We start from the raw sequence: 24,949 nt of genomic DNA on the forward strand, positions 1-24,949 counted from the left end.
CCAGAGAGGGGAACTCCAGTTGTCAGGCTTGGTGGTAAGTGCTATCTGTGCATATTCTGATTTTTAGATTTTTGGTTTATTTATTTAATTTTTTTTCCCCTGAGAGGGTGTCACTGAATAGCTCTCCATATTCTGATTTTTTAAAGCTGGGTATAGAGTTTGTTTACACATGTTTTCTATTCTTGGAATTATATATATTCATTAGTTATTTTATGTTGCCAGGCAAGTGGCACATATCATACAAATTCCAGTACTAGGAAGTTTGAGGCAGGAGGACTGTTCCCAGTTCTAGGCCAGCCTGAGTCATATGGTAGATTCCAAGCCAAACTGGGCTAGCAATAAGACCCTGTCTCAAAAGACTAAAACCAAACAACTCTCTGTTGTATTTATAATACATTATTACATTATAATACATTGTATTTATAATACATTAATTTTACAAAACAATTCACTGTGTGTGCAAGGAAGAACTGTGACCATAAATGACTACACGTGTGGTACCTGAAGGGTTAAGCTCTGTTCTCTGCCAAAAGGATGGGAGGGCAGCAGCTGGGCCACAGTGGGAGTTCCTGGCTCCAGCTGGCTTCGGCAGGGATCAAGCTCCACACCCAGGAACAGGCACCTGGGGGAGGGGTCTGGACAGGTGGTACCTACAGTCCCCGGTGACCTGATCTATGTGACGGGCTGGTCCAATCAGAGGTGGGCCTCCTATTAGAGTTCTTCCAGCTGCTAAGTCTTCCGGGTGGCCGCCTGAAGACCGTGAGTAGGGGAAAGAGCCTAGGTGGCCGGATGGGGGAGGAGAAGGAAGTGGGTGGGCTGGGCTCAGATACCAGGGGAGGCTGCTGGGATTATCACCTGCTGAGAGTGAGATTAGGTTTCTTGGGAAGGGCTCTTCTATCTAATGCTCCCTTGAAAGCTGTCTCCCGGTGGCTTTCCTCTGCTGGACAGATGGTGTCTGAGTTGTCTCCTGGAGGGTGGGCTTCTTGAAGGGATGGTGGAAATGGGGTGGAGCCTGCTCCCTGCTCTTCAGAAGCCTGCTTAGCCTTGGAACTCCCTGCCTCTTAACAACAGTAGCCTATGCCTCTCTTAGTCAGAGCTTATTCAGAGTAGGCAGTGCCAGTATTCTGTCATACACACAAGTTACTCCCATTTAGCTTTTACAGCACCCAACTGCTTAATGCTTAGACACGAGTCTTTTCTCACGAGTCTTTTCCATTTGAGGAAACTGAAGCTTGGCAAAGTTAATTAAACACTTGCCCAAAGTCAAAGAGCAAGTAACTGACACTTGAATACAAAAGGCCACAGCCCAGCAGAAAACAATTACTTAAGGTTCTAGTGTATTCTATATGGAGCAAGTACCTCCTCATTGTTCAGGCTGGATAGCTGGGCCCTCTCTCTTTCCTCCTTCCTCCCACCAAGCAGCAGCAAACCCAGTGTATCAAGCTATGACCATTGCTCCTCATGTCTGCCATAAATCTGCCTGGTACAGGCAGCTACTGCCATCTTGTTCCCACTCTTGCCTGAGTACTTCATTCTCCAGAGCAGAGTGGTTCTCAACTTTTCTAACGCTGCGATCCTTTAATCCTCATGGTGTGGTGACCCCAAAACATAAAATTACTTTATTGCTACTTCATAACTGTAATTTTGCTGCCATGAATCATAATGTAAATATCTGATATACAAACACTGTGAGAGAGCTGTTTGACCCCCAAAGGGGTGGCAACTACAGGCTAAGATCCCTGCTTCAGAGAGAGCAGAGATTCTCCTAAGGCGTAAGTTGGTTCTGGTCATTTCTTGGCTCAAAACCCCTCTATGCCTGTCAGAATGAAAGCAATGCTCTATGTAGGTCTGTAGGAGGACCTGATTGCAGGCTACTTCAGGCTCAACTTCTACACATTCTTTACCTCTCTGATACTAACATATTTGAAGTCTTTTTTGGACTTGCTGTCCCCTCTATTTCAATATTCTTTCCCCTAATACTTGCATGGATCACACTTTACTGCAATCAGGCCCAAGGAAGCCCTTATCAGAGGCCTTCCTGACAACCCTAGCTAGCAACAGAACATTTTCTTCTCTTGTATTTTCCCTGTGGTCCTAAATACTACCTGATATGTTAAGTACTTAGACTCTTTTTCTCTTACTAGAATGTCAGTTGAATGACAAGATGGTGCTCATAGTATTTGCTTAACCTTTAGCTGTATGCCTGACATACAGCATGAACTCTGTAACTTTAATGAACAAATGAATGAATGACCAACATTCCTCAGGAAATGACTCACTTTAGAGAGGAAGGCCGCCCAAATACGCTTGGCTTTTTCTTAGCCTTGTGACCTTTGGTACCCCCAGAGCAGTGGTCAATGTCCTTCCTTCCCTGTTACAAAATGTCCTGGGTACATATTCTCATCACCATGTCATCCACGTGTGCTTCCAGGCATGTGTACACACAGGGACATGGGAGCTGGAACACAAGACTGGTTCTAGGAGGGGGAGTGAGCATGGGCACTTAGAGACCAGGAACAGTGAACTCTAGGGCACTGGTCATTGCTGCCCTGCCAAGGTCCCCACACTACACATACTCCAGCTTTTATCTTCATGAATAAAAAGTCACTGGATAGTTGAGGGGGCTGATACACACTTGTAATCACAGCACTCAGGAGGCTGAGGCAGGATGACTGAGTTCAAGGCCAGCCTAGGCTGTATACTAAGATGGGGGTGGGGTAGAGAGAAAGTCAGTGGAAGATTCTGAGTCAAGAAATAACAGCTTGACCTAAAATTCAAAAGGCTCATGTTTGCTGTGTAAGGGAGCCAGGGCAGAGCAGGGAGACCACAGGGGAATTCATTTCATTGACTTGGTGAAAGAGTGAGCAATAGCTGTGTAATTCCTAACCTTAGCCTGGCTATTTCCATTGCAGAAAGCACACCCAGGCCTCTATCAGCTGTTCTCACAGCACTGTGTCCATTCTGCCTGCACCCTGGTGAGGTGAGTGTCAGCAGAGTCCACATTTTACAGAGAAGCCTGAGGTCTGAGACACAGACACCTATTCAAGATTCTATAGTAAATCATCAAGAAATCTGATGACCAATGCTGGTAAGAGTGTGGCTGGAGAGGAACCTTATTTACTACTGATAAGGATATAAGCTAGGGCAACCATTATTGAAATCACAGGAGGCAAAACTTTTAAAATAGAGCTACCTATGACCCAGCTATAGTACTCTAAGCATCTGCCCAAAGGACTCCATATCCTACCACTGAAGTCCTTGTATATCCACAGTCATTGCTGCTCGACTAACAAGGAAACGCAGCCAGCCTATATGTCCATCAGCGAAAGAATGGATAATGAAAATATGGTGTGTATGTGTGTACACACAAATTCACGATGTACGTATACACATCTATATGTCTTACTGTACAAGTAAGTGTGAGCATGTCGTGCGCACACGAGTGTGTGTGTGCATGTGCACGCACATGAATGCAGAAGAGGATGTATAATCTTCTGGAGCTGGAGTTTACAGGAGATGTTGGGGAGTGAACTGGGGTTTTCTGCAAGAACAGGAGGCACTCTTAGTTTCTGAAGCATCTCTCTAGCTTCCCATTTCTTTTTGAAAAAATATATGTAACTTCTTTTTTGTCACAGAGGAGCTTCAACAGTGTTCACTGTGGTGTTGCTCTACTCTGAAGTTTACCAATTTTGTTCATTTGAATTCTCCTAACCAGACTCTAAAAGGCTTAAATTCAAAATCAAAATCCACAAATAAATTTTGTTTGCCCACCTACAGTGCTGCCCTGAGCTTAGACTTAGGCAAAAAAAGACAAAAGGTTTAATGAAGGTAGAAAAGAAAACCTTCTTGAGACTCCAGTCCCTCAATAAACCACTTTCCTACTGAAATGAACCTTTTTAATCCTGGCATGGCAGCACACATGAATTCCACCACAGAAGGCTGTGAGTCTGAAGCCAGTCAGGGCTACAAAGTAAAACTGTCTGCAAGAAGAGGAGGAAGGAAAAGCAGGGTCTCACAGGCACTTGGGAAACAGAGACAAGTGGGTCTCTGTGAGTTCGAGATCAACCTGGTCTACAGAACAGTCATGGTGACATAGAGAACCCTATCTCAAAAATAAAGAAATTACACACACACACACACACACACACACACACACACACACACGGCCTCACTATGCTGCTTTGAAACTTGAGGCTGGCCTGGAACTCAGAGATCCACCTACCTCTGCCCGGCAAGCATTGAGATTATAAGTGAGTGCCACCAGGCCTACCTTTTTAGCTCTTAAAACAGTGAGCATTGTGAGTTTTAGCCATGACCCTCCAGACAGGTGGAACTCCCATGCCCTAACTTCATTCTGGAGAGACTTGCAAAGCAGGAAGGGGCAATGACTTTCAGTTCCCGTAAGTCTACAGTAACAGCTGATTCAGCTGGATGATGTCACCTTCACAAACCTCCTGACTAGCAGCTGAGAGGGTAAAAGCAGGAAATTAGAGGATACTGAATGGCTAGGTTCAAACATGCCTGTGGCAAATCCTACAATAACCCTAAGCCCTGGAGCATCCCCTTGCAGACAAACTTTCTCAGTTGGTAGGGCAGTGGGTATCTCTTGAATTCCAACATTCTTCCCCAACACTCCTGCACATTCTCAAACACATGGGGAAGAGCAACAGAGGTAACCTGGCTTTGGAACAGACCTCTCGAGGTTCAAATCTAGGTTTTATCTTATACAAGTGGAGGATCTTAAACATGTAATCTCATTCTCTGGGTCTCTATGTCCTCACTGGAAAGAAGGCAGGGCCACTAACTACTCAAGCACATGCTTCTAATTCAGTGCTGGAGAAACAGACAAGTGATGCTCACTTGGAGTTTGTCGGCCGGCCAGCCCAATGGGGAGAGCTGCAGGCAAATGACAGAACCTGTCTCCAAGGAGGGAAATCGTTTCTGAGGATGACACTTGAGGTTTATCTTTTGCCCTTCATAGGCATCCAAGTGAATACACACAAAAATTCACATACACATTAAAAAACTATTTAGGGATACCTGGCAAAAATAATACATGTAAATTACTGAGTACAGCACTTGGTACTCAGTGAGCATTCAAAAGGTCTACAGAGAAAGTTCCAGGACACCCAGGACTATACAGAAAAACTTTTGTGTAAAAAACCAAAACCAGGGGGCTGGGGATTTAGCTCAGTGGTAGAGCGCTTACCTAAGAAGCGCAAGGCCCTGGGTTCGGTCCCCAGCTCTGAAAAAAAAAAAAAAAAAAAAAAAAAAAAAAACCAAAACCAGGTTGGGGATTTAGCTCAGTGGTAGAGCGCTTGCCTAGCAAGCACAAGGCCCTGGGTTCGGTCCCCAGCTCCAAAATAAAAAAAAAAAAAAAAAAAAAAAGAAAAAAGAAAAAGAAAAAGAAAAAAAAAATCTCCCAAAAAACCAAAACCAAACCAGCCAAACCTACCAAACCAGATAAAACATAGGTAGGTTGAAAGAATGCTATTAATAGTGTTCTTAGTAGGTTCAGTTTAGTTGTTGTTTTGAGAAAGACGGGGTTTTTTTGTTTGTTTGTTTTGGTCCAGGTTGGCTTTCAACTCACTGTGCAGCTGAGGATGCTGCTGAACGCCTCTTTCGAGACACTGAGATTGAAAGGTACCTGACCACTATACCCCACTTTAAACTTAGGTTCTAAAAAGCCAATCTAGCTGCTGTGCTGAGACAGGTGTGATTTTTCTACAGTCTCCTTCTCTTGCCTTTTATCCCATCCTTCTAGATGCTCATAAACTGGATGAGAAAGATAAGGAAAACATCCAGAGGGCTGAGGAGATAGGAATGATTTCTGCCCTGGTCAAAGGGTAGTGAATCTGTGCTGCCTTGCTCTGTAGAAAGAGGGAGTGGCCCGCTCAGGGAGGGGTGAGAATCCAGGCTTGGAAAACATCCCTAAGCCACCTGGCCACCTGTACTATTTCTGCCTCCCTTGTGGTAATTTCTGCCAATGACACAAAGCTCTGGAATGTAACCCCTCTCAATACATGGACACACACACACACACACACACACACACACACACACACACACTCTTTTGCTCACAGAAGCATAGCAGTCCTCCCAGGATCTGTTCAGAGCTAGCCTACAGGAAATGGTCGATAAAGAGCTACTGATTGATTAATGAAGAAAGGGAGTATTCTCTGCCATTAAGCAAATATTAATGAGTACTACGAGTACAATGTTAGTCTCAGGGGATTTGAGGTGACTAGGGTGGGTTTCTAGGTTTTTTCCTGAGTTCAGAATCAGCAGAGAGAACAAAATCAAAGAACTACAGTGCTGGATACAATAGCTACAGCCACAACATTTGCTAGTGCCCCCTTCCACTCCCAACTAGGACAAAAGGGCTTTTGAGGCAGACTGCTTGGGCTCAAAGCAAGGCTTCACCACTTACTAGCTATATTTCTGTGATTTTTTTCCCCCTTTGTCCCTTCTTTTCTCCTCTGTAAAATGAAATCAAAAGAGTAATTTTTCCTGGTTTGAGTTTGTTTTTTATTGTTTGTGTTTTTTGAAATAGTGTCTTATGACCTGAGTTCAATTCCTAACATTCATGTGAAAAGCCAGGTGTGGTGGTATGCACCTGTAACAATATTACTTGAGAGATGGAGATAGCCTGGTCCCTAGGGCTCAGTGGCCAGTTGTTTAAACTGAGCAGCAAGAGACCGTGTTTCAAAATAAAGTGGAGAATGACAGAGGATAGCTGAAAGCCAATCTCTGGCTTCCTTAACATCCACACACACAGACAAGTACACATATACATACCTATACAATACACACAGATACAGCATACACAGAGGGGAAAAAAGAAACACAGCTACTGTCCACCAGCAGTATGTGATGATGCCCAGACTCAAATCCATAACTACAACTCTACAGTCCGTGCTCCCAACTAAGTAACCTCCTTCTCTTAAAGCTCAAACACAAGGGACCAGAGAGATGGCTTGCCAGGTAAAACTGCTTGCCACAAGTCTTTTTTTTTTTTTTTTTTTTTTTTTTTTTTTTTTTTAAAGATTTATTTATTTATTTTGTATATGAGTACACTGTAGCTGTCTTCAGACACACCAGAAGGGGATATCAGATCCCATTACGGATGGTTGTGAGCCACCATGTGGTTGCTGGGAATTGAACTCAGGACCTCTGGAAGAGCAGTCGGTGCTCTTAACCACTGAGCCATCTCTCCAGCCCTTGCCACAAGTCTTTAATCCCAGTATTCAGGAGGCAGAAGCTAGTGAATCTCTGTGAGTTTGAAGTCAACATGGTCTAAAAGCAAGTTCTAGGCCACCTAGAGATATTGTGAGACCCTGTGTCCAAAAACAAAAAGTGCTTGTCAATCAAATCTCATCAAACCTGTGTTCATTCCTTTAAATACACAAAAAGATAAGCAAGAACAGCCAGGCATAGTGGCACATGCCTTTAGTCCCAGCACTCGGGAGTTAGAAGGAGGCAGATCTCTGTGAGTTCAAGGCCAGCTTGGTCTACAGAGCAAGTTCCAGGACAGCCAGGACTGATGCATGGAAAAACCCTATCTTTAAAAAAAAAAAAGAAAGAAAGAAAAAGATAGGAGAGACCTGACTTCATAAACGTGTCCTCTGCCCTCCACACAGATGCTATTATGGCACACAATAATAGTGTTAATACTCATACTTATGATGCTGAAGTAAAACAGAAAGAAAATAAAAAGACAAAGCACACTGCCGCAAATAACAGAGACTCCACAAAGGAAGACCTGAAGGCTTATCAGGTCATTATCCCTGGACCCTTTCCAATGAGGGGACTGAGAAGGACAGAACTCTCTTTCACCCCTAAGGGCTCTGAAAAGGGCCCAAAGGGTTAGATGGAAACTGCAGGCTTTGCTCCACACTTCTCTTACTAAGGCTTTGGGTACCAATATTGAACCCTATCTTCTACAACCAAGTCAGATCAAGAAAGTGCTGCAGGTGTAGACCACCTGCGTGGACAGGCAGGCGGGATGGACTTCTGTCTGGTCCTATACACCTTTCAGTTTCACCATTCAGCCACTGGCCTGGGGGCTCAGCTGCACCTGCTGCTTGACCCAGTCCCAGGAGACCCAGAACCCTAGACTTGAGCTTCCTCCCTGGGCCTTGCCTCAAAGGGTCATTTCTGAGTGACTCCCTAAAGATGACTCTCTAGCATTATACCCCCAAGATTCTGACTATATGCAAGTGCTGTGAATAAAGGGGACAGAGGTAGAACAAGGGGTGGCTATTCTTGTTCTAAGCCAGAGATAAGTGTGGGGTGAAGAGGTCTGTACCCTGAATTTTATAGGTAAGTGACAATGCTCTGGCCAGGGCCCAAACTCCTACCAGTACCATAGCTGGGCAGGCAAGGACATCCTGGGGTAGCTAATACCCATGTGAGTCACATTCAACAGTCTAAGCTTGCCTAGTAATTTCATGGCAGGAGGCAACCAATAGCCAAATCAGTGAGTAACCAAGCCACACAGAGAAAGAAATGGAAAAGACCTAGAATTTGGTGAGCTTATTCTCCACAAGGCAGTGCACTCTACATACACCAGCCATCATTAGGAATGCTTCCTAACCTGGCTGCTAGATACTGAGCCACTAGGTGGAAGGACCAGTGATAGCTGGTAAGAGTGATGGTCTTGAGCTCAATAAACAGTGCTTCCTCCTCAGCTTCCCCTAACCTCTGCCATAGAACTCCCTTGTGGAACAACCTGTCTAGAAAGAACTTTTCCCCTTCATGGTGTCTAGGCGTGGAGATACGAGCTTGCCCTAATCCTTGAAAACAGGGAAATGTTAAGTCAAGGTTTGTTTGCTTCTTTTCCTTTTTCTGGTTGGGTTGCTGGCTCGGGGAATGAATGAATGATATAGATATCTATGGCTGTGGCCTTAATCAGGGAGAAGCAACAAGACCAAACATTTATAGTTTTCAAAGTGCTTTTTCACTTATCACCTCTTTGGACCTCCCTGCTGGCCCAGGAGGGAGGCAAAGCGGGTGTTATCTTTCTTCAGCATATGAGGCGACAGGCAGAGAGCTTAGGCCAGAGGTTTATGGCCATTGAACAAACAAGAAATGAGGCCATCCCAGAGAAACTCCACAGTACCCAAACAGCTTACTTATCCAGATATGGAGGCACCCACTGTGTGCTAGGCTTGCATGCTCCTGTACACTTTAAATGTTCAATTCATAAATCTTCCAGTCATCAAATATGGAGGGGTCTGCCATCTTGGAGAACCTTGGCAAAGATTAGAGAAAATACACCCTGTTGCCAAATACTAGTCAACAACATGGGGTCTAGTTGTGTCCAAGTTCTGACCTGAGACCCTCCCTGGTGAGGGAGGCAGGCAGGGACAAGGCTGTGAGCCAAAGGTTCCTGTTTCCCTAACTCTTGGGCCAAAGGATGGCCACATCCTCTACAGCCCAAACATTTGCTTTCAGAAAGTAGCTCTTTACTGACCCAGGGCTCCAACTGTATATGTAGCAGAGGATGGCCTTGTTGGGGCACCAGGGGAAGGGGAAGCCCTTGGTCCTGCCAAGGGTGGACCCCCAGTGCATGGGAATGTGTGTGTGGGGGAGCAGCAAGGGGGTGGATGGGGGGTGTGAACACACATATGGGGGAGGGGAGGGGGGCTTATGAACAGGAAACCAGGAAAGGGAATAATATTTGAAATGTAAATAAAGAAATATATCTAATAAAAAATAATGTTTTCATAAAAAAAAGAAAGAAAGAAAGAAAGAAAAGAAAGTAGCTCCTTTAATCACAGCACTCTGGAGGTAGAGGCAACCAGATCTTGATGAGTTCAAGGTCAGTCTGGTCTATATTATGAGTTCCAGGACAGTCAAGGCTGCAAAGAACAACTCTGTCTCAGAAAAAAAAAGAAGAGAAAGAAAAAGGAAAGTCCAACAACAATCAGAGCAACTTGACCACCTGTGACAGCAATCAGATAACAGTCATAGTAGGAGCTGTCACACGGAGTAGTTACTGTGTGCCAGGCTCCACGCACCTCAATAGCTGCTTTCAAGCTCAGCAGAGTATTCCAGAAAAGCACTACGTTATCATCTCCTTGCTGGTTTTTTAAACCATCTTTCTTCCTCCCTCCCCGCCCCTCCCTTCCCTTCCCTTCCTGTGCAGCGGGGTGGGAGCAGCATGCCTATGGAAGGCAGAGAAGAACCTGGTGAAGTGGGTTCCACATGTGGGTTCTGGGGTCTAAACTCATGTTATTAGGATTTATAGCAAATGCTATCCACTGAGCCATCTCACCATTGCCCCTCGCCTCTCCCCCATTCCCCTCAGACAGGTTTTACTCTACAGTGCAGGCCGGCCTTGACGGTATTCTTCTTGCCTCAGCCTCCCAAGTACTGGGACTACAGGCAGGCGTCACTATGTCCAGCTACTATATCCAACTCATTATTACTTACTTTTTGTTAGCGTGAGGCAGGGCTAGGCTACTTTATAACTCCTTATATAGTCAAAGACAACCTTGTCTCTTGATCCTCCAGAATACTGAGTTTTAGGCCTGGGTTACAAAGCCTGAGTAAGCGCAGTGCTGCGACTCAAACCCAGGGCTTCCTACATACTAGGCAAACACTCTACCAAATGACTTACACTCCTAACTGTATTGTACCTAACTCTTCAACGGTGATCACCAATTTTCTCCCAAGGAGGCACTGGCAAGGCGAGTACCACAAACACCAGGAGCAGCTGCTACCAGAGAGGGTGGAGACCTCCAGAGACCCTGGCATCTTTCTCACTCATCCAACCATAGTCTCAACCATTTTCTACATGTTTTCATCTCTGGATTCCATCTGGTCCTAGCCTCAGTCTTGCCACACCCTCCCAGGTTTAACCATCCTACTGAGAGGAGAAAAGAAGAGGACTTGTGTTCTCAGCAACAGGAGTTTCTTCCTCTATGTGCCTCAGGGAGTTTGTGGCTTCTTCTGGCTATCCACCAGCCCCTGGAGAGAAGTGGAAGGGGTGGACTGGTGAGACTTCTCCCTGGGCATGGCAGGAGACACAGCAAAGAAGAAACCTTATTGACTGTGTCCTTCCTTGGGCAACAACCCATGCATGTGACAAGGTGCATGTTCTTCACATGAAACTACTCTGAGGAAATCCCAGGGTACCTTTTGGACCCAAGAAGTCTCAAGGATGATAGATTGGCACAGCCCTGAACTATAAGCTAAGCTAACTATTTCTAAGCATTGTAACTAGGTCATCAGGTTCCTGGAGAAGCCAGCTGTGTTTGGGGGAGGAGGAGGGAAGTTTTGTAGCCTACCAAGATCCCTACTTCCCCTCAGGCCACACCCTCCTCGAAATCTGCACCTGCTCTTGAGCTGACCCCTCCCCCTAGTTGGCCCAGCTGTCTGGGTTCCCAGGGCCCCTCTCTGCCTTCCTCAGTGGAAAGGCCCTTTAGTAGGAGACACCTTATTGTCACCTGAGACTTTCAGAGGCTACCCGCCTCTCTGGAGGATAGTTTTGCTCTACCAGGGCAGCGAGAAAGCTGGGCCTTTTTGGGTCTGCCAGGGTACCTTGTTGGCAGAGTCATAGCAGGTGGCAGGACCAGGTGATGTTTACCCTACAAAGGCTAGAGTTGCCAAAAGGCTTCAATCAATCTTTTGAATCTGCACCTGGCTCTGAGCCCCAAATAACCACCAGGGCGGCCTACCTGGTCTGCAGGTCCCAGGTGCCTTTGACTCTTCCCTCCCTGCAGCTTTGCCTACTGAGTCCCACCTGGCCAGGGTTCCTTTCTCCCAGGGGTTACTAGAGACTTGACTGCATCCCAGGGGTGCTTTGGGTCTCCCCGCTCTGAGGCCAACACTACCATCAGCTACTCCCACCCCTATTCCCCGAGGCCTACATCAGTCTCTGCTTCCTTCTGCCTGACCAGTTTTGCCCAGACCAGATCCTCTTCAGCAAAAGCCATGATAGCTCACCAACTCCCAGTGTTTCACATGCACCCTTCAGATCTGGCTGGCTGGTTCTTACCCATCTAGCCTGTCCCAGCCACATTCCTTTTGCCTGTTTATTCTTTCACTGAGCTGGGTGTGGTGGTTCAAGCCCATAACCCCAGGAAAGTGTCACAGGAGGACTGAGGTCAGGACCAGATGGGTTCTGCAGGGACCCTGTTTCATAACAGGTTAAAAATGGTTGGGACTATACAGACTGAGGAAGAACATTTGCTTAATGGCCCTGGGTTCAACCTCCAGCATACGGGGTAGGGAGGAGCGAAGAAGCCTTCATGTTCCACATCTTCCGAACAGTAGGGAAAACTGACCAAGTCTACTGTAGGTCAGGCAGAAAGCTGTATGGTCTACACTCTACAGACTCTCAAAAAATATTGGCCAGATGTTACCAAACTCCAAACATTCTGACCAGTTTTGCCTAGACCAGATCCTCTTCAGCAAAAGCCACAATAGCTCACCAACCAATAAAGGAGAAAGTTCAAGACAAAAGCAAATACTCTGGGAGCTTAAGTTCCCCTGAATTAGACAGTACACATGTAAACATGGGTATCCTCTGGGGAAGTAAGACCTGAGTGATAAAGAGAGAGTCCTAATCAGACGTGAGGCAGGCAGTGACTCTCGGCAGAGGAAAAACATGGCACTCTGAGGAAAAGACCCATTACCATTATCTTCACTTTACAGATGAGGAAATGGGAGACCTCAGCACACAAAGCCACATTGCTGAAAAAACTATGGTTACTTAAGGCCCCAGTGACTTTCCCCACTCTGACGCTTTCTACTGGGGTACAGAAAAGTCTAGACTGGCAATCTAGCTGGCCAGAGGCCAGGTGGAAGGTGATGATGCAGACCAAGGGTGGAGGCCTCTCATGGGTAATCTAATGGGTGGTGGTGGTGGTAGAAGAGGGACCATCTGGCAGAGGCCCAGGCCACCTGTAGGATGTAATCAGTGGTCTGGCCTCCTCCACTTTTTGAGTCTACACCACAGATTTGGCACAAGCCATTCACCAAGTGTTTGGGGTGTATTCCTGATTCAGAAGTGTTTGCTTCCTCAGGGACTGACAGTCTTCTACTACGTCTAGTAGTAACAACCCTCCTGCTCACTGAACAGACCCTAGCCAATCCCCTGCTGAAGCCTGGGCTCTGTGCCAGGCACTCGGGATAAAATAAACCAGTCCAGGTCTGTAGAAAAAGCAACAACATAGAGGCATAAGGATAGATTTTGGCACAAGGCATATTGCCAGACTGTGCTCTGCCTCTTAGAAGATGTGTTACTATGGAGGTCTCTGAATCCTGGGAGTGCCCTCTGCACACCAGAGCAGTTGTGGAGACTGAATAAGACGATTATGTCAAGGGCATAAACACAGCACCTGGTGTAGTGCAAGCAAGCATTCCCCACACAACACCTGCTATTAATCCTAACAACACTTAGGCATTCACTTTCTTTTTTTTTTTTTTTTTTTTCTTTTTTCTTTTTTTTCGGAGCTGGGGACTGAACCCAGGGCCTTGTGCTTGCTAGGCAAGTGGTCTGCCACTGAGCTAAATCCCCAACCCCAGGCATTCACTTTCTTACTTAGGCTTTGCTTACTCCAGTAAGGTTGGCGCTATTCTCTCAGGTTTATGGATTTGAGAACTGGAAGTTGCTTCACATGTGAGTTGTCTACAAGTTTGTTAATAGTGATTAATAAATACTGTTTTGGCCTGGCTATAAAATATACCTCAGAGACATATATGTTAGCCAGGCACACTGACATAGGAATGTGATCCCAGGACTTCCCAGGCAGGAGGACTGCAGTAAGTTTCAGGTTAGCTTGGACTACAGAATGAGACTGTCTCAAAACAAAAAGAACTCCCACCTCCACCCTCCCAAATCTCCTGTGTTAAAGACACAGTCCCCAATGCAACAGTGTTCTGATGCAGGGTCTTCAGGAAGGCAACTATGCTGAGTACAGGGCGGTCATGGGTTTACTCACTGAGATCAAACCATTTTATTCAGAGACTGGAAAGTGGGGAGGGTTTTTTTTTTCTAAGACTTATCTATTTACTTTATGTACGTGTGTGTCTTCAGACACACCAGAACACACCAGAAAAGGGCATCTGATCCCATTACAGATAGTTGTAAGCCACCATGTGATTGCTGGGAATTGAACTCAGGACCTCTGGAAGAGCAGTCAGTGCTCTAAACCACTGAGCCATCTCTCCAGCCCTTGGGGAGGGATTAAAAAGGTCTGCTCAAACTGCTCTCCCCAGCAGGGCCGATATCCCAGACCTCTTCTTGTCATTAAAGAGCAAGTTCATAACTTAATGGCTTTTGTGCAATGGGAAGTAAATCACTAGGCATACAGTGATGGGTGCATTCTTTTCCTAGCTCCCTCTCTCATGCCACTTGCTTCCTTGCTCTTACCATGAGGTAAGCAACTCTGCTTCACCATTTGTGGGCCATAAAGCTCTGCCCCACCACTCATAAATCAGAGACAATGGAGCTAAGGGCCATGAATAGAAAGCTCCGAAATAGTGAGCTAAAATGTCTGGGGCCTGGGGGACAGACTGATATGACACAGACTGATTCAACAGGCAAGGCCGCTAGCCGGTTCCGTGGTGTGAAGCAGAGACAGACTGCCAACAGAGGGCATGGAGTCTCACTCACCACCACAGCACGGTGTCCCATCCAAGGCACTCATTAACATGTACTTATCTAAACTAGAGGAGGCCAGCTTTAGGAGTAGCAGGCAGCACAAGGATGATGAGGGGCAACTAGCCAGACACAGGAGCAGGGCATGGTGGGGCATGCCTGTAATCCCAGGAAGTGTGAGGAGGAAGAGGAGGAGTTCAAGGAGATCCTCCTCCGCAACATAACGAAATTAAGGCAGCCTGGGATATATGAGACTCTCAAAAAGCCACTGCCTCCAAACAAAACAAAACAAACTCCAGTCAAATAGACTTCAAGTCTGACAGTCACTTTACTCTTTGTTTTCGTTTCCTCCTTGGGAATGAAGCTGAAAGTGGCCCATCTTACCTGGAAATGTGAACAAAAGGTTTGGTCCATTAGAAATCACTACCATGCACTTGAAAGGAGCCATCACTACTGTATACTGCTACAGTGGTGAGGTTCTGGAAGCTAAACACTCTGTACTGCAACACTAACTCCTCCAGGTACTGGTCTGGGAGGCCTCAGCAGTATCCTTTCTTTCTCTCAGCCTTGGTTTTCTTGACCATGAAATGAAGATGATGCTACCTACTTTATAGGCTGTTCAAGTACAAGAAATAAACAGCCTAAGTGCTAGGGTAAGGCAGGCCTGGAGTCAAGTTCTGACTCTGCCCACTGTTACACCCCTTCAAAGCTCAGCTAGAAGCTTCCCTCCCAGACTTTGCCTAGTACTAACTGTGCTACTTAGACGAGCTGCTTTACTCCTGTGCCTCGGTTGTGAAAGGGGCTAATAATAGTACCTACTTCATCGGGTGCTGCTGTGAGAATGGAATCAATTAGTACTTGTAGTGCATACTGAACAATGCCTGGCATAGAGTAAGCATTCAATAAATGTTAGGTGCTATTAATAGCAATGTTAACAATAATATTAATCACCAAACAGAATAAGAGGAGGGGCTGCTTAGTCCTGGGACATGGGCATCCCATGGAATAATTCCAAAGAAGTGCCTGGACATGTGTCTGGAAGCAAGCTTTCATCCTGTGGGAGACGCTCCTGTCAAAAGGGCATGAGGCTGGGCTCCTAAGTCCCAGTCCTACTGACCAAGGGCCAGTCTCTGGGGAGGCGAGTCAGGTTCCTCTGAAGGGACACTGTGTTCCCAGTGGTCATGTTCCAGGCGCTGCCTGACTCTGACTTGGGGAACAAAGGCACATGTGTGTGGCCAGGGTGGAGGGAGGGGAATGTTTCCCTTTCAAGAATTAGAACAAAGGATCTGAGGCATAGTTGAGTGCATTCCAATCCCCTCCCAGGCCAGCTCCCATTCTTCAGATGACAGTCCAACAAGGTTCGCAACCTTCCAGCTTCCTCCTGAAAGGTGACTTGGGAAGGATGGCAAACTGTCACTCCACCTAGCCATCAATCTCCAAGAAGCAGGATTTTAAGTGCAGAACCTTAGATACCTCTCTTAGAAATCTCTGTCCTATGCCCAAATGGGTAGGAACCCATGAGAGAAGTCAGTTCATAGATGACATAGGGTACTCCAAGTAACAGGTCTAATGCCCCTCTAGAGGAGAGTTTATAACTGATGGAGCCAGGGAGACTGGCTGGGAGTTCTTTCTGACTGACCCCACAGTCTAGCATCAGAGGCAGAACTACTAGAAAAGCATCTCCAGTTCTGAAGGGAGGAGGGCAGGTTGGAGGGAGAGACTAGGTGAAGGGGAAGGGAATGAGAGCAGAGAAAGTGACTGAAAGGAAAGGGAAGGGCATACAAAAAAAGTAGGGGGCATGCCTCTCGGGACATTACTTTCCAGTTTCCACACTCTACAGCAGGAATCCGGCTTCGGGGCCGGGACAGGAAACAGTCTATGGGAGTCACTGCAATGGCATTTCCTGAAGAGCACGAGAAAAAGCTCTAGTTCCGAGGGGAACTCTCCTCTCGACCCAGAGAACTCACTCCGTAGCTTGGAGCCAATGTAGGCCTGGCCTGAGACTCACTGGGGATGAAACCAAGCAGCACAAGGTCCCAAAGGTGGTTTCTCTCTACAGAACAGTGACTGGAGGGGCCCCAGATAATGACAGTACTGCCTGGATGACTGTCATGGTTCTGAGCACTGCAAACCAAGAACTGACTTTCTGAGTCTTCCCAACAAGCCCAGGTCACACACCAGGTGACCAGTGATCTCACTCATCTCTGATCCTGTCTGCTCCTGTGACATAGAGATGGCACTGTCCTGATCACCAATCTGCATGGCTAAAGGTATCACAAAGATAAGGCAGATGTGCAAGTGCTCTGTAGGCTGGAATGTGCTGGTCAGTGTGTATGGGGACTTACTCTTGTGGAGCCAGTGACAGATGACCCTGTGACTGCACTGTCTTGGAAAGAAGAAAGCCACTTTAAATAACTGCCCCAGGACTGAGGCCGGTGAGAATTAGGACTCCTAGGATGTCAATTTCAAGAGCCCATCATGAGGAAGAAACTGAGGTCTGGGGCTGAAATGATCTGTTACAGACTGAATGTAGAGAGCTAAGAGAGTAGATTTTTGGATCTTTACCCTGAGACCAGGGAGAGCCTGATCCACCAGGGCACATATACAATAGAATTGATACCATGACAGAAAGCTGCCACTGAGAATGTGCTAATGGTGACCATACACAAAAAGGAGGACGGATGCTTTGTGAGTGAGCCAAGAGTTCCATGGGACAAATAAAAAGTATGACAGCAACATGGTGCCAGGCTCTCTAGACACTAGCATACTTCAATGTTATCACTGTGCCCAAGATTTAGGAAGGTCAAAAGAGCCTGAGGGGGTGGTGGTGGTAGAATTTTTACTTAAACGAATTGCAGTTTTCCAGGCAGAAACAGAAGAATAAAGGAGGGTCATTTGTAAAGTACATTTGGAGAGAAGTATTTCTGAAGAAGAGTTAGAGTTAGGTTACTTATTGGCATGAGACGGGCCCAGGTTGGCCTTGAATTCACCATGTAGTCTGGGCTGGCCTCAAACTCAAAGCAATTCTTCTGTTTCAACCTCCCAGAGTATTCAGTCCTTATTTCATCTAGAATTTCCAAATGGCCAGAAAAACAAACAAAACAAAACAAAACCATGGCTTCCAACATGGCTAGACAGACCAGTCAATACACCATGTGCAAAGCTGATCTCCTCTCTCCCCACCCACCCACTTAAAGCCAAGGTGCCTTTTCATCTGCCAGGCATCAGCATCTTCCAAAGGTAAAGACCTGCTTTCACCTTTACAGAATTCTGAGCATCACCTCCCTGCAAACCTACTCTTGGCTTCTCTCTCATTCCAAGCCAAAGCCTCAACCTGTCCTGCAATGCCCTGTGTGCTCTGGTCTCCAGGCTCCTCCCCATCCTTCCTTCCCCCAAGCTTTCTTTGCCCTCATCTCCTACCATTCTGTCCCTTGCTGCTTCTTCAGCCAAACTGACTTCCTGCCATCCCTGAAAATGCCAAGGATCTTTCTCCCTCAGTCCGCTCCTCTGCTTGAAACGCTCTCTATATGGACTCTCACAGTGAACCACCTCCTCTCAGTCCTCGGCTCAAATACCACCTTCAGGTTGCTGGGGTTCTGGATACAATATTCCAAGAACAGGCCTGGGAGACCAGACTATGCATGTGTGGCACACTGGAAGCTGGTTACTCTGAAACATACACTGGGAGACACACAGGAGTAACCCAAGACAGGGTTCCCCTGTTCAGCCTTAGCTCATCTGGAGAAAAGCTGTTTTTAAAAAAACATGTCACAAAAGTATTTATTTGTATCAGTTATTGGGTTGCTCTACAACTTTTATTACCTGAGACAATATTTACTCACTATAATTCGTCGCTAAGCTTCCGATCCCTTGAACAGTCACTGTATGAATCCCAAAGCCCTATTACTTCTTTTTGTTTATTTATTTACCTCTTTCTTGGTTTGAGACAGGGTCTCATCATGTAGCCCTGGTGAGAGCTGGCCTCCCACTCCAAGATCTGCCTGTCCCTGCTGGGTGCTGGGATTAGAAGCGTGCGATCCCACACTCAGCCTCCTATTCCTTTATGCAGTTCAGGGTGCTACATAAGCCTCAATCATGAATCTAGCCATTCTTTGAGTTTGTTCTTGTGCACAAATGACTTATTAAAATGTTTGGGGTTTTTGTTAATTTGCCTTATGTCAAGTTAATTCATATTCTAGCTCCTCAACAGGTGAGGGGTGAGCTGTTTTTCATTTCCCTATATCTTGGTTGTTCACTTTTTTGATTATTCTTTAAATTTCATCCATCCATCCACTCACTGGGGATGGGCATGCCATGGAGGATATGGAGGGCAAAGGACAACTTGCACTATTCTTCCCTTCCACCACATGAGAACCAAGGATGTAACTCAGGATATCAGCTTTGATAGCATACACTTTACAAGCTGAATCATCTTGCCAGGTCCTTCGATCACCATTATTAAAGTGCTGCCCTACCCTGCCTTGCTAGGCATTATCTATGAATCTAATTTTCTTCAGAGTTCTTAGTATTAGCTGATACATCTCTCCTCTCCCCCTCTACCCCCCCACATGGTGGGGATAGAGAAAGGTTAATCAAATCTGAGTCCTCTAGAGGAGCAGCAAGAGCTCTTATACACTGAGCCATCTCTCTAGCTTCCAGACTGTAATGTCAATGGACTGCTGTGTATACATTGTGTGTGTGTGTGTGTGTGTGTGTGTGTGTGTGTGTGTACACATTCAGTTTAGCTTGCATCTACGTGTATATGCATATGGGGGCCAGAGGTCAATCCTGGATATTGCTCCTCAGGAGCTACCTACTTCACTGGTCTAGAACTCACACATTAGGCTAGAGTGGCTGGCCAGCAAACCCCAGAAATCCCTTGTCTCTGTCTTCCAGCTCTGGGGTTACAAGTACACATCACTTTGTCTGGCTTTTTTTTCTTCTTTTAAACACAGATTCTGGATTCTAGTGATCAAACCCAAAAGATTGGGTTTTTTTTGTTTGTTTGGTTGGTTGGTTGGTTTGTTTTGTTTTTTAAGGGTATGTGTGTTGAGACCATTTTTCTGCGTATCCTTGGCTGTCCTAGAACTCCCTCTTTGGACCAGCCTGCCTCTGCCTCCCAAGTGTTGGGGTTAAAAGCATGGGCTGGCCCAAACTCTTATGCTAACACAGCAAACATTTTACAGACTGAGCCTCAGCCTTCATTATTTTTGTCTCTCTACCAGAACGAGCTACATGAGGCAAAAACTTAGTTCTGTTTAGTATTTGTTCGTTTGTTTAGTACTGAGTTTAGCAGAATAGAGGCTCAACATCTGGGCTAGAGGAGGCTTCCACCATTATTATTCTGGTTTGATAAGGTCTCTTTCATCAGTGACTGCTATACCTAAGACCTGTGCTCTGGGCTGAGATAACCAGTGTGAACAAGATGTGGACTCTGCCTCAACTCCTCACACAGTACAGCTGTTAGAAATGCCTTCTCTGCACCAACTTACACCAACAGCTTCCTTCCTTCATACAAAGTGCAGGGATCCTGTACAGATGCTGAGTATCAAGCTGGTGGCAATTTGTCCCACTAAGTGAAACAATGGCCCAGTGGGAGTGGGGAAGACAGACTGAGCTGCAGGGACAACAGGATCCCAAGTGATTCCTTCAAGAAAAGAGGAGTTGTAGGGAAGACCCTGAAGACTTTGGTAAGAGCCTGGGGATGAAATCTTGATAGATTGGTTGTTGAGGATGTTGTTTCTGCTGAAAGGCAGACTGGGAGTCACCTTTAAATCAAAGAACACTAACCCAGACAAAGCAGCAACTGCAAAAAGCAAGACCTTTGAGGGTAGGCTGAGGGCTGGGGAAAACCAGGAGGCTGGGCACAAGAGAAGGATTTAAGACCACTGGCCTTAGGACAAGAGAGGGAGAGGGGTTCGGCTTCTGCTGGGAGAGGGGTTCAGCTAATAATACTGCTTCACACAGCCCAAACAAAATTGGTGGTTGCCCACAAGAAAGTCAAGAAACTCCTCCAGGTTCCACTGGGGCACCCTAAAAATACCTGGGTAATTCTCAAGCAGAAGACGAGGAGCTCCGTGTGGCTGCTGGGGATGTTGCTTTAGGGAGTCTGGAAAACCCTACGATGGCAAAGGAGTTTCAAGAGCCACCCAAAAAGGGACACCGAAAAGAAGTAGGTGTCCAAGGGGGAGCCCCTGAGACACTTTACTTCATTTGGAGACCTGAATGAGATTACTAAGAATTTCGGTGTTGGGGTTTCTGATGGGGCTTCCCCCAAGAAAACCACAAAACTGCCGAATTTGCAAATGGAGCTGATGTGCTTCAGTTAAGCACAGTCCATCTCTCTATTACACTGAAGAAGCCAGAACAGGTAAGAGAGCTGCAGCTTGGGAAAGGCCAAGTTAGGTACTCTCCCCAGTACCACTCGTTCACTGCTCCTAACCATGGTGTTTCCATTGGGCAAAGGGTATCTCCAGGGCTGGTTAAACCAAAGTGACTGGCTCACTTGGAGTATCACCCACATTCAAAGTAAAAAACCCCAAAAGAGTTTCATCCCATGAGGCCTAGGTCTCAGTGAACAGGCTGTTTCCTAAGGTGTAACTCCAGGGGGTAAAGTTCAGAGCCTAGAGAGAGGAAGCTCATTCTGGGGAAGAAGTGCATCCACCCTACAATTAAGGTTAGGGAAGGGCTTTTATTCTGGCAGTTGGGTATCATTATTCGATTTTACAGGTAGGAGAGACAAAAGACAAGAGACACAAACAGGTAGACATCTTCCCAGGTGACTCAGGCAGGCTGGCAGTGTTATGGCCAGAGGCTGGAGTTCCAATCCTTAGAGCATCACCCTACAATTGACAGAGATTCTAGAGCAGGCCATCTGTCTCCTTGCACACATGCCACTCTCAATGACTGACAAGGAAAACACTAACATGAAGCCCATCGTGACTGGGCAAACTCCTGATGCCACTCTACACTTGCCGCGCCTGAGTTTTACTGGTACTACAATTGGAGGTGTCCACACATTTGGGCACTGTTCTCAGATAGCTGAACGATGCTACCATTGCAGCATGGAATGAGCACCTTCTACAGACAGGCTTTTCTCAGCCCCACAGTAGCCGAGCGTCTATGCTAGTCTGTCGGGATTATTACTTCCCCAACAAGGCATGGAAGGAAGAGTTTGGACTCTGAAATCAGGCCAACCTCAATTTAAGATACTACGTTGGCGGAGAAACATTTAAGCTCAGTCATTTAGCCACTGGGAGCTTTGTGTACAACCTGGGAATAAATTCACCTACCTTGGAAAGTTACTGTTTGGAACATATGCATGACCACATATTTCCATGATGGAGAGATAGTGTCTAGCTTAAGCTAGCCCTAGTACACTGCTTGCCTTATAGTAGCTGTTCAGTAAATTTGCTTCACTAAGTAAAAGATAAAACACATGAAGTACTCAAGGTACAAGAAAGGCAAAGTTCTTTACCCTTTCCTAAAGGAATGCTAATCCAGAGCGTACCCTGAGTGGACTACTTGAATTCTAAGACTTTATAGCTGCAGCGTTCAGGGCAGTTAGGGGATGCCACTGCAGCAGCATCTGCACAGCTCTGAGGAGACTGTACCTAAAAGGACATGGGCAGGCATCTACCAGGGCTCAAATAACACCAAGTGCAATGTTCCTTGGCCCCCCCACCCCATCTCAGGGGAAGAAATGGTTCTGCCATAACCCGCTCTTCTGCACACATTCTCTGCTTACCAAGAGCAAGTGGCAGGTTACCAGGTATGTTGCCCAACAGGCTCTGGAGATTCTTGAGTGAAGAGGCATTGGAAGGTGGAATTTTAATCAGTGGAGAGCTAATGAATTTGCCCCCAAGCTGCTGCCTTAGGTAGGTTTAGCATTTTTTCCAGGTGATTGGAACATGCAATCTGGGGCAGCTGGCAGTCCTCAGGCCCCAATAGCCTCTGCAGACAAGAGGCTCCCTGGCCCGGCAGGCCTCCTCCATGTGACCACTGTTTGTAGCTGGCAAGACCCTACCTGTTGTTAGGACCACTCAGTCAGCTAAAGGCAGGCTGCACGCCACAGAGGCAAAGGGCCCACGTCTACTTGGAGATGCTTCAGAGGGTGTGTCTGAAGCACTGGAATTCTGCCCCTCCTATAATCAGCTGAACAAATATTTGCCCCAAAAGAGAATCAAAGCAAGAGAGAATGAATAGAAGAGGTCACAGCACAAACCAACAGGAACAATTTAATCATTTATCTCCCCAGGGAGTTCATTTACAGATTGGCTTTCAAGTCTGGCAATCCTTAGCTCAAGGGAACCCACCTCTACCTCAGCCAACTCTACGCTGGTCATCTGACCTCTACTGACAAGTGACCTCCTTGCCTTTACAAGAGCTACTGGAGGGAAGAGGGGTGAAGTTTCAAAGAACTGGGAAACTAGAGACAGGATGGGGTCTCAGGGCAAACCCAGGAGGTCTCTTGCCCCGCCCTAGACCCAGCCTAGGAACAACCAAATTCTTGACATTCCGGGAGTCCATGGTGCATGGTCCCTTCCACCTCACTTCCTTCAATGGATGACTTATTTTCCAGTCTGTCCATTCTCTACATGTTGAGGGGACAGAATACATCTCAGAAGTCGCATTCTCCCCTATTCCAGAATGGAGTTCCCTCCGAACGGTAAATGCCTACCACAGTGGTCACCAGTAAGGGCATTCTCACCTCTATCTCACCCTGGTGAGCACAAGGGTGAGCAGAAGAAAAGGCACTCACTGGTGTCAGCTTCTGCTCGCTTTATCTTTAAGAGTCACAACAGTCTGTGAGAAGCTGAGGCCCCAGAAGGTAAGTCAGCCTGACCAAGGTCACATGGCCAGTTAAGTGACAGGGTCAGGACTCACACCCACATCCAGTCTGTCACCAAATCTTAATTTCCTATGGAGCCTCACAGACCTGGTTCGTGCTCTGCCAGCAGCAAACAGTGCTTTAGTAAAGAGGCCCCAGGGCCCTGAGCAGAAAAACACTGGGCAGAGCAGCTGGAGATCCCCAACTGATCCAGGGCAGTGAGGTACAAAGTCCTGGGGCACAGCAAGGGCTCCCCAAACAAGCCAACCATGGTGAAAATGAACTTAGGGGCACAGCACAAACACAATTGGCTCAGACCACCTTCTCTAAAATCAGACAATATTCAGCCAGTCAAGCCAGTGGGGCTCCTGCCTGACCAAATGGTCTGAATAGCATGCATGCGAGCACACAGGAGCCTGGGGTTATCAGCTCTGCAGTTCCTCCAGGTATTATATTCCTCCCCCCAGCCAAGGTGACCCATTACGTGAGAGTGAGCAGAACACAGGGAGAACTTGCTACTCTCCTAGGTTTTAAGCCAAGTAAACACACAGGCTGTTTTTCTTTGCCGAGAAATTGGAACAAAACTATGAAACTGCGGGGCCACAAGGGTAGCCAGAATGAAAAATACAGGTTCCTTAAAAACAGGGTCATCAATATTCCCAAAGTTAACCCCTGGTATTAAAGTGAAGCCAGGAATGTCTCCTGAATAATCGATATCTTCAACAACCATGCCAGGAGACCAAAAAGGGCAGTTAGGGATCTCCACAGAGGAGAGACACACAAGGGGCGGACACACAAGGGGCGTGGTTCTTACCCAGCCGCCGTTCTCCTGGATCCAAGGCTCTAGGTGGTCATTCAGGTAGGTGGCCATCCAACTTGCAATCCGACTCACCAATACCTGCATCTCCTTGTCTACGCTTTCCACGCACAGTGCCCCGCCAAAGGAGAAGAAGGCCACAATGCGACCCCAGTTTACCCCATCCCGAAAGAGTTCATTCACTACCTGTTCAAAGCTCTGATATGCTGTCCCTGGGGTTATATGAAGCTGGGATGTTAGATCACTGAATGCTCTCCGGTACCGCAGTTCAAACTCATCGCCAGCCTCTCTCAGCGCTTGCTTCACTGCTGCCATGGGGATTACCTCCCGCGCATCCAAACTGCTGCTGTGGCCAGTGGCTCCATTCACCGCGGGGCTATCCGCCAGGTGCCAGGATGGGTTGCCATTGATGGCACTGGGGGTCTCCCTTTCTGGTTCAGTTTCTTCTGGGGCTTCAGTCCTGTTCTCTTCGACATCGCTAAACTGACTCCAGCTGTATCCTTTCTGGGAGAGCTTGTAGGAGAGAAAGTCAACCACCAGCTCCCGGTTGCTCTGAGACATTTTTATAATAGAGATGGGCTCAACCAGTCCATTGTCCAAAACACCTGCTCACTCACTGGGTCTGCTCTGTGTTTAGCGATTCTCTTCCAGGATCCAAAGCCAAGATAGGGTTCTGAAGAGAGAGAAAGAG

General features: G+C 46.8%; 1 protein-coding gene across 19 annotated transcripts in view; it reads right to left on the reverse strand.

The window, feature by feature from the left end:
- The window catches only part of Bcl2l1 (Bcl2-like 1), a 51,068-nt gene that overhangs the window by 24,543 nt on the left and 1,576 nt on the right, over positions 1 to 24,949 (reverse strand). For 4 of the 19 annotated variants that reach the window (XR_010064563.1, XM_006235265.5, NM_001033670.1 and 1 more), the window contains exon 2: positions 24,256 to 24,931. Coding sequence is in view for 18 of the 19 variants with exons in the window: in XM_006235265.5 (XP_006235327.1) it covers positions 24,256 to 24,819 (564 nt within the window). In the remaining variant the exon portion in view is untranslated. Of the gene's footprint in view, positions 1 to 68 lie in introns of those variants that run through there. The other 15 variants (XM_063283118.1, XM_039104292.2, XM_063283119.1 and 12 more) reach the window with 6 other exon arrangements.

The sequence above is a fragment of the Rattus norvegicus genome, chromosome 3, assembly GCF_036323735.1.
Source record: "Rattus norvegicus strain BN/NHsdMcwi chromosome 3, GRCr8, whole genome shotgun sequence".
NCBI classification, from domain to species: domain Eukaryota; kingdom Metazoa; phylum Chordata; class Mammalia; order Rodentia; family Muridae; genus Rattus; species Rattus norvegicus.